This window comes from Hyperoodon ampullatus (assembly GCF_949752795.1).
Source record: "Hyperoodon ampullatus genome assembly, chromosome: 7".
Classification (NCBI taxonomy): domain Eukaryota; kingdom Metazoa; phylum Chordata; class Mammalia; order Artiodactyla; family Ziphiidae; genus Hyperoodon; species Hyperoodon ampullatus.
Window position 1 is genome coordinate 40,090,191 of NC_136920.1, and position 16,677 is coordinate 40,106,867.

The 16,677-nt window shown below is 39.8% G+C and overlaps 1 protein-coding gene across 2 annotated transcripts in view; it reads right to left on the reverse strand.

Annotated features, from left to right (window-relative positions):
- Window positions 1–251: 251 nt before the first annotated feature.
- PIWIL4 (piwi like RNA-mediated gene silencing 4) overlaps window positions 252–16,677 on the reverse strand; it is a gene marked incomplete at both ends in the record, with an annotated part of 40,451 nt that continues 24,025 nt past the window's right edge. For both annotated transcript variants that reach the window (XM_079708516.1, XM_079708515.1), the window contains 10 exons: window positions 252–368; window positions 1,078–1,225; window positions 1,332–1,457; window positions 3,357–3,510; window positions 4,858–4,928; window positions 6,653–6,756; window positions 7,794–7,994; window positions 11,568–11,640; window positions 13,604–13,785; window positions 16,233–16,344. In XM_079708516.1, coding sequence (XP_079564642.1) covers window positions 252–368; window positions 1,078–1,225; window positions 1,332–1,457; window positions 3,357–3,510; window positions 4,858–4,928; window positions 6,653–6,756; window positions 7,794–7,994; window positions 11,568–11,640; window positions 13,604–13,785; window positions 16,233–16,344 — 1,288 coding nt within the window. The remainder of the gene's footprint in view (window positions 369–1,077; window positions 1,226–1,331; window positions 1,458–3,356; window positions 3,511–4,857; window positions 4,929–6,652; window positions 6,757–7,793; window positions 7,995–11,567; window positions 11,641–13,603; window positions 13,786–16,232; window positions 16,345–16,677) is intronic.

Here is a 16,677-nt window from a genome sequence, read left to right on the forward strand (position 1 = left end):
GGTGATGGTACATTTTAATTCCATACACCACAATGAGCATTCACTCCAAGCACGTAACTCTTTAAAATAAAACAACATACATTTCTTTTGAACAATTTCAGATTCAGTTGTTTGGGGTTTTTTTTTCCGTAAGTTAAAACTAAACTGAATCTCCTTCCCCCAGTCACAGCCTCGAGCTCATGGCAGATTTGTACAAAGTACACCAACCACTCCTCAGAAACCTCCGCTAGGGATGCCCGTGGTTCATGTCATCACAGGTAGAAGAGAGAACTGGCTAATTCCAAACTTGGTTCTTTATGAGTGCTTTGTGCCACCAGAAAGGTCAGCTTGTGTGCATACTGACATGGGGCTGGAACACTGATGAGGCCCTAAGGAGGAAAAAGTATTGGTAATGATTAAGAGGATAACTTCCTCTTCAAAGTGATACTTTTTTCCTGAGTTTTTTCATCCACTAGTTTTATACACGATAGAATGTAAGTCAATTGGAACCAAACCCAGTCAACAAAGGGCACCCTTTCTCCTGGGAACTTAAATTCACTGAGCAAGATGGGAGAGCAGAGAGGGCCAGTCTGGCTTCCCAGTGCTGGGACCTGTGAGCCACATGCTTAGGGCTGATCTAAGTTTCCTACGACTTGATGTTCCAAGGGGCTCAGAGCAAATCTTGACTTTGGACTTGGTGAGCAGCTCTGGGCCTAACGTATAGGAATACACAGAGCCAAGCCTGTTACTTTCCCACCAGACACAACATCTGACTTGTCTTCAATTGCCTCATCTGTAACTTGGAAATAACAATACCCTGATTTCCTCCCAGGCTGGCATAAGAAAATGTATATAATAAAGTCTTCTAGAAAAATTATCAATGCTAATGCATAATAGAGTTACTGCTATTTTATGCCTATGATAGAGTGGGTTTCATCCACTGTGGACTTAAGAAGTCATTCATTTATTCATTCACCCCTCCTTTGTGGAAAATCATGCATTCTGCCAGAGGTTGGGACACAAAGGTGAATCGGGTGACAATTCCCTGGTAGGCACCTTGAGTACCACTCTGTACCTAAATAAACAGGTGTCACTCACTGGCCAGTTGTAGTAGAGGTGGCACAGTTTGAATGTGAGTCTCTGCATGTGGTCGGGCTTCAGACCGTTGTCATCAAAAATGACATTATAGTAGGTGGGATTAATGGTTCCCCGACAGGCGACCCGGCTGATCAAGTAGAAGTCGTACCTGAGGGGAAAAGAAGGACTGTGAGAAAGAAGGCTCGCAGAACAGGACCAAACCTGACCACACACAGTCAAAGCTTTGTTACAAACGGGTTTTCTAACAGACTTGCCATTCAGGCCGCGTTGCTCCTGAATCCACGATGGTACCAAGTGGTGGGTTCTGCAGAGTTCGGCCTGTTTCCGTCAAGAATCGTGGCGTGCACTTCTTCCTGACCACGATCACTGACAGTTTGGGGCTTGGAACAAGAGAGGCAAAATAATTAATTAATAAGTAAGTAAATAAATAAATAAATAAATAATATGGAGAGAACTAAACCAAGCCATGCAACTTTCTATTTATTTATATTTTTTTTTGGTAATTTTAAAATGAAATAAATTAATTGATCAGCGGAACATTGCAAAACAAAGAAAAGAAAAATTACCCCAATCTCCCCTCCCCCAGAGACACAAACAATTTTTGAAATCAAGGATTGTCTTCATTTGTTGCAAAAGCATGGTATGCTCAGTCCTTTGACCAATTTATATCACTGAAGGGGGACAGGGAAGAATAGTTCACAGGACAATAAACCACAATCAGCACTTCTAAAGAAAGAGTTTTCAGAATTATCCATGGAGACAAGATTTTCTTCCTATTAGTAATCATCTATTTTCACCTTTACTCTTCTCAATTTCTGAATAGCAAAGGAAGAACCAGAAGTTCCTCTTATTCTTCAAATCAACGCTTCTGAATCCTGCAAAACACGCACCTGGGAGGATCGATGGACAGTCCACATACACATATGGGCTAAATACTAAATGACCAAGTGTTAAGTCAGTATTTGGTAAAATCCAAATCCAAATATTCACCCATCATGGAAGAAACCTCTAGGATGCAAGGGTCACTGAAATTTCACTTTAAGTGTTTTAATTTTTTTTTTTTTCCGGTATGCGGGCCTCTCACTGTCGTGGCCTCTCCCGTTGTGGAGCACAGGCTCCGGACACGCAGGCTCAGCGGCCATGGCTCACGGGACCAGCTGCTCCGCAGCATGTGGGATCCTCCCGGACCGGGGCACGAACCCATGTCCCCTGCATCGGCAGGAGGACTCTCAACCACTGTGCCACCAAGGAAGCCCTAAGTGTTTTAATTATTTTAAAAATACATTATTAATGTTTTCAATCTTGAAACTTTTTAAAAGTTGATGTTATAGTGCAGGAGAACTAACTCCTTAGCACCGTCAGCTGCTAAATTTACTCCTGTGATCCCCAAATTGCATGGAGGTGATTCTTAATAAAATCTAACTAACAGCAGGGAATGAGATATTTTGGCTCTGACAGTTTGGATACAGCTAAAGGTGGTTCTGCCTCCAAACTATGATTCTCTCCCTCCTTTCTGATGGTCACTAATGAGGTCAAGGCTCAGCTCCTTTGGGGCTCGTGGCTGCGACACTTTGGTTGACAGTGGTGATGACATTGTAACCCTACAGACCAAGCTCTATGCACAACAGAATAAGATGCTTTCTGAGGATTTTAAGAAGCCAACTTAAGATTTCCTCCATTTTCTAGTTCTAACATTTTTCTTGCACTTAACACTTGACACAGTCATGGAGGAAAATATACCAAGACATTGAATCTAGAAATGTGACAGCAGAGCAAGGTACTTGGTGTTTAGCATGGTCTGATTTTCATATGCAGCCCAGCTTTCACAGCACACATACCACTCTCAGCACCTTCTGCAGACCTGAGCTGCACATCAGTGCCTGCATGTCGGAGGCTTTTGCCCTGTGTGTTGATTTAGGCCTCAAATTTGCAACCACAGCTTGTTTTTTTCCCTAGCATGTTAATAGGTATGAAGCATCTTCACCTGCCAGCAGTCCTGCAGGCTTCCTGCTGAATCTCAGTGCCAGGTGCTCTGGAGGATTCCTGCCTTCTTCTGCTGCCCCGACCCAGGGTCCCCAAAAGCTCATACCACCCAGACTATTTACATAATACCATCCCAACTACCTTCCAATCTAGGGTTGGTTGTACTCGCATAATGCAGAAACGGAGTGAAACTTAACTGCATGGGAAAAAAAAAAGAGATGCTGGCATATAGTAATTTTAATAGTTGTGATGAATGTGCTAGAACTGGAAGTGGGGAAAGGATACTAATTTGATACCTGGTATTTGAACTTGCTTCTGTCACACTGCTCAGTAGCTGTGGAACTTCATATTCAATGAGTGTTTTTAGCTGACCATCCCCTACACCGTCACGGTACACAATTATCCGTGCTGGCAAACCATGGTTATGCTTGTACCATCTGTTCAGTGCCCCTGCAGGATTTGGTGTTAGTAAGAAAAGAATGATTTGCCTGATGCCAACAAAGAATAACATTCCCATAGATTTCAACATTTAAATAGCTTGCTAGTTCAGACCATGATAAGATAGGGTAATACCTAATTTGGGTTGTATTTGCAATAATATAAAAATGGTTACCTTTCCAGAACATTCCTGCAACTCTGCTATTTAAGGAATCATTATGGTTTCTATGGCATAATATATTCTCAAACTTAGCATATCTCTTTAGTAAAATTTTAATATTTAAGCAATAAATTAAAATTTAATTCATGCAATAGACATACAAATTTCCCAAACCCAAATTAATACTAATTTAGTTTCTTTAAATCTATAAATCCTCTCAATAAGGACAGACTGGATAATTTTATGTAAATTTCTTCTCTAATGAGCATAAATATGAAAACATAAGGAAAAGACTTGGCTGTTCCTCTGAAAGCATCTCTTCACATGGACTCACCCATCAGTCTCGCTGACAATATGAACTCTGAAAAATTTCCACTCGCTCTAAGAAATTGCCTAAAGAGCAGAAACCAGACAGTAACTCCTACCCAACAGAAACTTTTCATAACTGCTACTAAGGTTTTGAAGTGGGGGGAAAGTAATATGATAAAATATTTCTTTTCATGCATATATGGCACCATTGTTTTAGGAGAGTTTATTGTCCAGGAAATTCATTTTAGTTTGATAGAAGATGACCATATATGTAAGTCCACTACCAAAATATGTCACCAAATTCACCTTTTTTGGAAACAAGTATTTATGACCCCCCAAAGTTTATAGTTGGGACGATTTGCACAGGTCACATTGCTAGGGAATGACCAAGCCAGATTCAGACCAGAGTTGGAAAGGGCATGGGAACCCCAGACCCCCTCTTTTTACTGCATCCCATTGTAAGGAGGGCACCCTCCCCATCTGCTGTTTTTCCTATCTTCTCCTGCCATGCCACACTTGATTTGTCAGCATCCCCATCCCAGTCCCAAAAGCTTCTCTCCTATTTCTAGACCTAATGCTGCTTCATAATCCTTGCTCCTCCAGGGTAGGTTTATTTTGACCTTCAAACTGCTTGCAAGAGACAACAGCAGCTACAAACTTTTTTTCCTCCTGGCTTTTAGTTTATCACACACAGACACAAATGTATATTCTACAGAGCTTGTCTGTTAGCTTGAGTCCAGCCACAACTTCAGGGTCTCCTACTGGGTGCCAGTCAACTCAGGCAGGCTTGAGAAGTCTGTTTCCACCTGTCTGGTCTGCTAGAGGCTTATGAATTTTGGGTCTGAAAGAACAGTGCTTGGAGCCCACCCCCATTGTTACATTTTTAGTACCAGTCATGAAAACTTTCAAGCAATCTGCAACATCAGCCATTGTTCTCTGAAGGATACAGCGGGAGAACCATCTAAAGTAAGCAAAGAACAAAAGTAAAGTTCAATTTCAAAATTTCTATTCTAGGCATGCATTAGTATTAAGAAATAGACATAAGTAAATTAATGTTCATAATTTTATATACACTGTATGATCACAATTATATTAAAATGCTCTCCCTCACCGCCCCCCCACCAAATAAAATTTATTGATACGAGAAACTAAAGCACAGTGCTAGCATCAGACGTCTCTGGGTTCAAATCCTGGCTGGTATACTCACCAGCTATGTGACTTTGCTATGTGAACCTAAGCCTCAGTTTCCTCATTTGTGCCAAGGAAATTTATAAGATAGTAAGGTAGTTAGTACCTCATAGGGTTGTTGTAAAAATTAAACTAGATAATATATGTAAAGTACTTAGCACAGCACTTGGTACATAATAAGCATTGATAAATAGAGGCCACTACACTATTATTATAAGGGAATTTATTAGTTTAGCAGATCTACTTTAAAAATATTCAAAGATTTCTCAAGCATAAACTTCATTTCTATAGGTAAGCTTTTGGGAATTGAAATCTTAACATGATTAACTTATTTAGATTTCAGAACAAGTTCTCTTGCTAAAATTATTCATTAAAAGCACTTGGAAAATGAAGATCATGACTTAGTGGTATATATGTGTCCACCTTAATCCAGTTCTCTAAATCTGTGCAATAAGAATGATGCAATTAGAAATGCTGCTAACAAGCCGGAAGTCCCTTATGTGCTTGATTAAGGAAGTGGCACACAGAACAGGGATCTCATACAACCTGGACTGAAGTCAGAGGCACGCAGTTACATTAATGCTTTTCCTGTTTCCCACAATCCCAAATATATACCTGATCACAGTTTAGTGGAGTAAATCACATAGCTTAATTCTAGGAAGAAAACATGGTTCAAAACAGCCTCAAAACACATTGTTTAGTTACGAATATTGAAACACTTCTAAGAACTACAATTTAACATGTACTATGAGTCAATGCTTAATGTGTTATCCCTCATCCTTGCCTATGTTTTTTGTTTTTTTTTTTTGCGGTACGCGGGCCTCTCACTGTTGTGGTCTCTCCCATCGCGGAGCACAGGCTCCAGACGCGCAGGCTCAGCGGCCATGGCTCACGGGCCCAGCCACTCCGCGGCACGTGGGATCTTCCTGGACCGGGGCACGAACCCGTGTCCCCTGCATCGGCAGGCGGACTCTCAACCACTGCACCACCAGGGAAGCCCCTTGCCTATGTTTTTAATAGCTGTGTAAACAACCACCACATCAAGTTTCTGCAAGCATTAAAAACAACAATAACAGCAAGCATGTCTTGAGTATTTACTGAATAGGTAAGTGACAGATCAGGATATAAATCCAGGCAATCTGATTCTCAACTGCTTGACATCGTGTATGTAAACTTCCTAGTATGGAGCCCAATACAGTGCAGGTGTTCAGAAAACAAATGCACAAGAATTTCTACACGGTCATTTGGGGAATATGATTTACATACAAGCAATAGCTTGTCCTAATGTATGTATAAAAATAGGTTTTTAATGAAGCTACATTTTACCCCAATATTATCCATCACATTTATATATGTAAGTATAATTTATGACCGTAAGTGTCCATATTTTAAAAATGAGTGAAGAATACAAACTATTCCTTGCTGTAAAGTCTTTAGTTAAACCACAAGTAACAGTCTAAATAACTGAAGGATATGTTAGGGTAATTTTAAAAGTACCTGGTGATCCTGGGGTTAATACTGGCCACAAATCCAACCACCACCATTTCCTGGTTGAATGCATCTTTACAGACATCAATACCAACCACCATCAGGGACTTTAACTGTAAAATTAAAATTTTTCATGATTTAATGGAATGAGGTATTTTCCCAAGCAATGATGTAATATGAAGTTTTCAAAAGACTGTCCCTAGTTATTGAATTATTTAAGTTAAGCTATGTGCCAGGGAGATCAAGGTCGAGATGAGTCAGATTATTAAACCAGAAATCAGAGAAACTTAAAGATGGAGGGAATAATAAGAACCTGCTTCAAACAAAAAACAAAAAACAAAAAGATGGAGAGAACGATATAGTACATACTTTGCTTAAGAGACTCATTGTAATAAAAAATGGCCACCATCCTTTATGGGGGTGGGCAAGGGCCATCAGTGGCTCAAGAGATTCTGGTAAAGTGGCCCATCCATTTATCCCGTCTCTAGGCTGAAGGAATCTGAAGGGAAATTCCTTTCCCCATTCTTCAGCTCTCTAAGGAATCCTCACTTGTCTAAGCCCTCCAGGAGGGGCAGCTGGGGGTAACCTTGTACATCCTGGTTAAGGGAATAGGCAACATTCCCTCATTCCTCACCCTCCTCACTTCCTCCCATGGTGCCCATAGTTCAGGAAAGAGGAGAAGATTTTCTCAGTTCCCAACACAACTTGGAGGTTTGTATCACAGGCTCTGCCAGTTCTCCAAGCTCTGGCGGGGGGCGTCCCATCCAGGGTGCAAGGCTACTCTGAAAAGTATTACCCTGCTAAAAGCAGGTAAAGGCAGAGGCCATGGAGCACAGATTTTAAACCACGGCTGGGAGGCTCCAAATCAAGTGTCTCCAAGTCGATGCCAAACTAGATTCTCTTTCACAAAAAATTCTGTTATTAGCTTAACTGAAGCTCCATGAGAACAGGGGCCACGCCTCACCTTCTGGATACCCTCCCAGTGGCTGGTGTAATGGAGCCCAGAGCAGACAAACATACAACCAACCAACCCAACAAAGCAAATATTTCTAGGATCATGTGAAAAATATCTCCTCCTACTTTGATTTAATTTTTTAATTCATTAATAGATAGATTGATGACTAAAAGAAAGAGAGTGACGGTTCCTCACAGGGATCTCCACAGCCCACAGCTCGCCTCCGAGTTTACAGGTCATTTGCAAGGCAATCTTGGTGGTGATGCTCATCATCATCCCCCGTTTATTCAACGTCTGAGCAAGCACACACTGGCTGGGGACTGGGCAGTCGGAGCTCAAATATTTTTTAATGGAATCATAATAGCTCTTCTGATTAGAAGGCAGAATACACATTACCTGAAAGCAAAAAAAAAAACAGAAGAAAAGTACACTAGTACCAGTCATGAAAACTTTGTTCAGAGGAAGCTTATGTTCAGAGGACTTATGTTCAGAGGAAGCTTTAAAAAACCCAGAATATATGGATGCAAACATCTTTTGCCCTTAAGTTCCCAAGAAGCAAATATTAACATACCCACAGTTCTTTTTTTTTTTTTTTTTTGGCCACACCACACAGCTTGCAGTATCTTAGTTCCCTGACCAGGGATCGAACATGAGCCACAGCAGTGAAAGCACCAAGTCCTAACCACTGGACCACCAGGGAATTGCCCCTACAGTTCTTCTCTTAAATGGCCTTTAAAGAGCAATGAATCTAAGCCATTTGAAATGCCTTCTCATCAGCCATCCACTCTGCAAAGCCCCCCTCTAACCCTACCACTTCCCTTGGCTCTTCCTTCCTCCTTGCTTCTCTGCCAATTTGATTCTGCCAGTCTCCTCAAATTCCCTTCCATCATAGCTCTTCCTCCAGCTGCCTCCCTTACTGCAGTGATCCTTCCCTGTAGGTCTCCAGCTATCATCCCCACTGCCTCCTCCCCAACTTCATCCACAGATAAGCAAAGTGGAGAATTAGCTTGAATTGTGGTCTTTTTCCCATTAGGCACTGGACAGGCAAAATAAAAGGAAGAAGCAACAACACATTTTTTAACTTGGACTTGAGTGTAAGGTATGAGGGGAAGGAAAATAAGGAAAAAGAAGCTTCAGGTGCTCTGGTATTTTTAAATTCCACCCTTCTCTCTCACTGCCTCTACTTCCCATCAGGTACTTCCCTCACAGAAGGCCCTCTCCTGGCCTAACTCCATCTCCTTCCTATGTTTTATTCTCTACTTTCAAAACACCCAAATTACAGAAAAGATAGGCACTGTCATGATTAACAGAAAACAAAGTGATATTTTTCACCTATAGGGCTGTTCATTATCATAATGTCAAGGGCTAAAATTATTTACACTTAACTATATATATAAAGTTGGGAAAATATTTTTAAATTTTCAGAAAAATTCTCTTAGGGGGGTTTCCTGCCTTCCATCCCATGAGTCTGGGGCTAAGCAAGGTAGGTGGCAGAACAAGGAATAGCCCAATGGGGACCAGGACCAAAAGAAGGTGGGAGTCAAGTGAGACTGGTTACACACCATGGATAAAGAAGTAAGCAAGTATGTGGAGAATAATAAGGGCCATGTTTCTCACTATTAGAGAGATGAGGTACAAATATGGAAAGGGGGAACACTTTCCTGTGGCACTGGGTTACAACTGGAGGCGTGAACACGTTTTTAATATTTAAAATTTTAATAAAATATTTTAATATATACATAACTACATATAGTAATAAAACAGATGCAAGTGTGTATGTATATATATGCACACACATACATATACATATTTCTTAGCTTTGCCCATTGGAAAAGCCTAGGGCAGTGACACCCCAGTAGCAAATAAACACACCCAGTGCCCAGATCTTGGTTTCTAAATACTGTTCTCTACCAAAAGGAATCAGGGCTCATTGGGAAAACATATTCTAGAGTTAGACAGTAAAACTTAGATTAACCTGGAATGTCTTATTGTGCCAGACAGTAAGGAAGTGTTCCAAGAAAGATGGGAAGGTGTCAAAAAGACACAGAAGTCAGCTTGAATGGGGTTCCCACTGGCAAAGCCAAGGACAATTTGGATATCGAAATAAATAACAATAGTGATAGACTATAAGCTGGTAAATAAAATAGGAATCCATGAATCCATGCTGATGTAAATGTGAACAAACAAACAAATGGGAAGAAGAGAAAGCTCTTCCTTATAATGTCAACTAATAATTATAGAAGGAAGTACAAAATTAGAAAGCCACCATTTGGCAACCATCAGAGTAGTAATGGATTCAGACAAGAATTATCAATGTGTTCTAAAACTAGTAGGAAAAGTTTGATGAGGAACAGGATATTTACATAGTCTCAAAGTATCTCCCTACCAAAAAAAAAAAAACCTGATTAATTACAAAGAGAAAAAGTGTAACTTTACAATGGAGAAAATTGACAGAAACCATCTTAATCAATGGAGTCCCCCCCTGGTAAGATGCAGTAAGAACACAGAATCATTGCTGTGATACTCCTGCCAAAAGTGCATAACCTGAATTTAATCATAAGGAAACATTAGACAAACCCAAACTGAGGGACATTATATAAAATAACTGGTTTATGCTCTTCAAAATTGGAAGGTCATCAAAGTCAAGGGAAAACTATGGAACTGTTACAGATTGAAGGAGAGATTAAAGAGACAGGGAAACTAAGTGCAACATATTAGATCCTTTTAACAGAGAAGACATTTTGGGGACAAATAGAGAAATGTGAGTGGAGTCTGTGGATTAGCTAGTTGTACTGCTCCCTGATTTTAACGGTTGTTCTATGGTTCCATAGGAGAGTGACCTTGTTTGTACAAAATGTGTGCAAATGTATTTTTAAAAAGGTAATGGGCATCACGCCTGTAACTTACTCTCAAATGGTTCAGGAAAAAAATAGATAAGATAGATAGGAAGGGAGGGAGGTGGAAAATGATAGAAAATCATAAATATAATAAAATGTCAAAAATTGGGGAATCTGGGTGAATGCTATATTACAGTTCTTTGTACCATTCCTGCAACTTTTCTGTTAGTTTGATTTTACTTTTTAAAGTGAAGAATAAATGCTCTTAGGATGATAATTTCCTGTATTATAACATCCTTATGGGCCATGTTTTGTGGAAACAAAGAGATAGCTAAGCTGCTTTGCATGCACTATGAATAGGAAAATTGGGAGCTGGGATGAATGAGCTACGGGGGTCAGACAGGAGATGGAACAGAAAAGCACTGCAGTACTGTGGGAGACTGAGAGAACATTTCCAAGAAATAGGAATGATTGAGACATTTTTTAAGAAAGGGATGTCAATTTTAACTTGTCTGGAATGTTGACATGTGATGCCTTGGCCCCAAACCCCCAGAAAAGTCAGATACATCACACACACACACAGGACACACACAAACACATACACACATACCACACGCACACACACACACAATACTTTGGGAAATGAAGCAATTGCGGGTGTCCCTCAGGGTGATGCAATGCAGGAGGAAAAGGCACCCATGAAAGGGGGCAAGAATTCAGAGGAGGCAGGGACACGGGGCCATAGGTGACATGGAAACACTTAAACCTTCCAAGAATCCCCTGAAACAATGGGGAGAACACAGGGTGCCCCAACACTTATGGGATAAGATGGGAGTCAATTTATCTTAAATCTTGAGTAAAAGATGATCCTCCCAGTAAGTTGGAAAATATGTAGACATCCAAGAGGCCGATACAGGAATAACAACAAGTATTTAGAAATTAATATTAGAAACATGAAAGGAAAACAAAATATTGATTAAAATATCAAGATTAATACTTTCTTGGGTGCTTGGGGAAATGCACAGCAATTTGCAAACATATCATGGGAGAACATGTTCAAATTCCTTCTTTCAAGGCTATTAGATATGAAGAAAAAATTAAAATTATACCTCAAAAATTATCCTATACTTACCAACTGAACTTCAGGATCAACATATTTCTGTATAGCGTGAAGAAATGCAGCTGGATTTTCTTGTACTTTTATGCTACAGAAAAAGATTAATTTTGAAAATGCATAGTTCCCTTAGTAGCACATAATCATATAGAACTAAAAATAATATTAGTTGATTTTTATAACAGACTATAATTTGAGGACAAAATCATTAAAGTGAAACCTTTTGAGTCTAAAATTGCTTCTCCCACACATGACAGGCCAGAAACATTTCATTATCATTTTTATTAACTTAAAAAAGTTTGGTGAAAAATGAAATTTTCTCCATTGTATAGAGTCCCTACAGATTCTATTTGAACAATTCTGTTGTTCAAAATGGAGTTGAAAGTGAACTTCTGAAACCACAAGTCTCAATATCAAATGACTGAAACAGAGTTCAAGTTAAACTGGGATTAACAATTCTCTAATTCTGAATCTCCCTGGGAACTTTAAAATAAAAATCATTAAGTTAATGCGATCAAGATATTCAGCTAATCTGTATGATTCATACTAAAACATTTTTTTTTCCTTAATGGCACACTGTGTGGAGCCTGGAATATTTAGCCAAAATCAATCAATCAGTGGACAAGTATCAATACTTATCAATTATAAGTTCTGTGGTTACATTATATTGGGGACATATGCTACAGAAAAAAAATGCCACGCAGAAGAATTTTTAGATCTGTTTTCTTGACATAGGTTCAGCCTCTCATATGTCTATATAATTGGACTTTCCCAATACCCAGTGGCCTTTTGAAAGTAGACCAGCAGGTGGCAGGACCACTGTCTGCCGCTTGCTGGTTCTAACAGGAGTGGCCAGCAACGTTGTTTCAGATGAAAACTACACATATAAATCTAGTAAGTAAATGGATACTTCATAGGGGAAAAAAAGGATGGACTAAAATATGAGCTTTCAAATAAAACAGGCCAAGAATCAAACACAGGCATGGGCTTGTTGGAATTTGGGTGAGAAAAAGCCTGTGATGCCAGCCCAGGTTCTGGGACTGTGGCTTCTTTCATGAATCTTTTCCTGCCTTATTACTTCATGGGTTAAGAGAAATTAGAGCAGGTGAAACTCAAACCAGGCAATTTGTTAACAGATTTGATAAGAGAAGAATTCTATACTACAGTGTAAAATGAGACTTTGGGAACAGCTATGGTTTTCAACAATGCTTATGCTGCTGATGTAATTAATTAGTAACCAGTGTTTAAAGAATAACTTCCCACCCTGCCAATTTAGGACATTTGCACCTCCACTACAACAAAGAAAAAGAAGTATCTGTTGCTCTTTTTTATGCATAGCGAGCTCAATGAAGTAAGGTATGACCAACTTTATGGCTTTTCTAAAGCAAAACAATATTCGACTTTGAGCGTGGCTGTATATGAATGGATCCCTTATTAAATTGAAAGCATCATATTTATCTCATCCCATGCAAACAGCATAGCATTTAGTATAGAGGGCAGATACTCAAATGTTCAAAGGCTAAATGAATGATCTGGTTCTATCAGAAACGATCTAGATGACTAATCTTATGCTACAAGAACAGAATAAGAAAAGCTTATTTCAGATCTATTCTTACATTAAAATTTAAAACATAAAATCTATCAAATAAGTCAGGAAATGCAACATTTATTTGTTAATATCCTGTTTGCTGTTCAGTTTTATAAATAAGTGATATGGAAGAATTAAGAAAAGAAACTGAGGAGGCAATATATGGATTTATTAAGGATTTATACCCCAACTAGTACTGGAAAGACGTTGAGATAATGAGAGTACTGCCTAGGAAGAACTATGAAAATAAAGTTTTATAAAGACCAACATAAAATACATTTCAACTGGATAAAAATTTATCATTGCCAAATCTATCTACTTATAACTGCTTGGCACTCTACGTTAGGAAACTTTACTGACATTAAAAAAAAAACTTTTGTAGCTATATCAGCCATCATCTCCTATCTTTTAACCAAACCAAATTAATATCTGAAAAAAGTTAGGATGATTTTCTGCATCTTCTCACATTTTGGGGTGGTCCACATTAAATCCTATGGGCCTTCCAACTCTTCTCAAGCAGTTCAAAAAGTCCATCACACTTTCAGCTCTGTTGCTACATATAACCAACCATTTATTCAAAGACTGCGCACTTAAAATCTTGCAAGTTCGCATATCCTTGGACCAGTCAGCTGCGGACACAGGTTGACACTGAGAAAAATAATGATTGTGAAAGGGTTGAACAAATTTACTCAGAGAACAATTAAATAAAAAAGACAGTGTGGAAATAGTTCATATTTGTCATAACAGAACTATTTAGTACAGTTTGCTATTCTCAGACTTAAAACACAGATACAAGTGCTGCACATCTGAGCACAACACATGTGCTTCCTGGGAGTGGAGGTATCTCAGCATCATCCCAGGTTAGCCGTTCCTTGCCTGCAGATCCTTGGCAAGTCCCTTTACTTCAGGGGGCTCTGCTGTGGGCAAAGAAAGGTTTCTGGTTCAAATCTCTAGGTTCCCTTCCAGCTCTAAAAGTCTACGAGCTTTACTATGAATGGCTCAGGCTACTGGCTGTCCAGTTTGGTCTCTTTGCTTTAGGTACCTAGATATCTCAAATAGAAAATGCTGATGACTGACACAATGCAGGTCATCATAATGAAACTAACAAACCCTACAATTAAAGACTATACATTATGCCAAGAGTAGATACGTCTAGGAGCAAAGATGAGGCCAGGACACAAGCTCCTTTCTCATTCTTTGGAAGGTTCCCCAGGTGACCAGGAAAAACAAGCTCCCTGCCTTGAAGAGGGGAGACTTTAGACTGTTCCCTCGCCTTCTGTTTATATCCATGGACTGGAATCAAACGGAAATGTTCTTGGTGTGGTAAACCAGGAAGAGTCACTGTTAGAATTAAAAAAAACACTGCAATCTAATCTCTTGCTACTTAAAGTGTTGCCCTGTAGCAGCATGGCTATCTCCTGAGAGCTCGTTAGAAATGCAGAGTCCTGGGCCCCATCCCAGACCCACTGAATCAGAATCTGCATGTTAACAAGTTCCCCAGTGATTCATCTGCACATTACCATTTAAGAAGCATTGCAATCCCCTTGTTTTACAGGTTCCAAAGACATGGCTGAAAAGGGTTATGGAGCCAGCTGGTGGCACTGAAGGTTTAGAATACTGCTCTTGTCTTTGCAACCAGGGCCCTTTCCAGCAAGCACTCTGACTTCCAGGTCCCAGCCAATCTCACGGTGGCCAGGCAGGGGCTCAGCTTCAGGAAGCAACCTTAGCCTGAGAATGAAGGGGAAGGGCTAGGCCTCCATAAAGGCTTCTGTCTGGAGCTAGGATTCGTTCCTTCCCTTTACAACCAGTGTGAGGAGAGCCACAGCTCTCTCACCTACACTCCTACCTGTATGGGCTGGCAGGGGGCCCAGGACAAATGGCCACGACCCACCCTGAAGCCTGTGAACCTTTAGTGTACTCAGTTCCTCGAAGCCAATTTCCAGAAAGCAGGATCAGCTGAGAAGTCGAGGACACAGCCACCTCTAGCCCACCCACCATCGTCTCTAGGGGGCGGGTTCTCCACTTCAGTGCCCCTTCTCCTATGGAGACCTGTTTCCAGGCCAAAAAATGCAAACAAAGCTCTGACAAATGTGACTTTACCTAGAGATGATGAGACAGACCATTTTAAATATTTCCCATCTCACTTCACGTTGTGGAACTGAAACTGAGCTTCTCTTTACTGACTCCTAAACAAGATCTTAATGGGGGTCTACATTTTAGGACTTGACAAAGTTTTGTTTTATTCTGCTTTTAAAGTAGTTTTTCTTCAGCTTCTCCAATAAGGGTTTCGGTTGTTTGGATAGATTACCAAAAAGAAATGATGAGAAAAATCTCCATTCTGCCAACAAAAAAACATTCGTTTGCTCAGTCATTAGTTTTGACATGTTGGCTTACTTATTATATCAAATAAAGGCAAGAAGAGTGCCTTTAAAAATGAAATGTAATTGACTTTAAAAATGGGCAAAACAGAGGGGAAAAGTAGAAAGAGAATGCGCAATTTTTGCATAAAATAGGTTCATTTTTAAATGGAAGCCCCAAAGAAGCAATGATTTGTCTCTCCAGATTTCAGAATGCCTCTCTGCCTAAATGCCGTGGCTGGGATGGGCTCTGTGCAAATTTCTTCATGTTTATGCCAACTGAGCAGCATTTTACTTTGGGGAAGAAAAAAAGAACTCAGGTACCAGGAAATATAGTCTATTGGAATTAATCTTCAGCAGTTAAAAGAATTTTCTCAGGTACCATAGATTTTTTTTAAGTGATGTAAGAGTACTACAACACACAATAATAGGTTGGCATGTTTTGATTGCAATGGCTTGAAATACCATTTTCTAATGCATCTTTAAATGTGACACCACATCACAGTGACTGACCTAAATTATGTCCGCTGGGTGCCGCTAAGCCTTTCAAAAGTACACTTGGATTAAAAAGGAAAACATAGGGACCTGGAGGTTTAGAACAAAGGAAGGGCAGGGACATGGCCATGGAGAAACCAAATGAATATTCTATTATAAGCCCACTAGTCATTCTGGCATATGATCAAACTGACACACATTCAAGAAAATACTTTTAAATGAAAATAAAATCACTGCACTTACTGTGTGGTCTTGTATTATTATTTTTTCTGAAGGCACAACCCGACCAGTCAGAGACATCTGGCATCCAAAATGCAGGCCCCAGGTCTCCAGCTCAAAACGGGCATCCTTGTTTCTGTTGATAGAGTTGAGCTTTAAATCATTAAAGGGCTTACTTTCTAAAGAATTTTAATCATTAGAGATAAAATTACAACTTAATTATTCAGACTGATTTTTTTAGGGTTCCTGACTCCTATTTCTACTCACCATTTTTTTTCCCTGCTCAAGAGAATTATAGGAAGACTGCACCCATGGGGGACACGCAGGGATGGAAAGGCTCCCAGTGTGGCTCACTGGTTAGCAAAATAGGACTTTGAGCCAGACACACCAGACTTCAACTCCGAGTGCTGACATTTAATAACATGTGACCTTGAGCAAACTCTGAAATATTTTAAAGCCATGGTTTCCT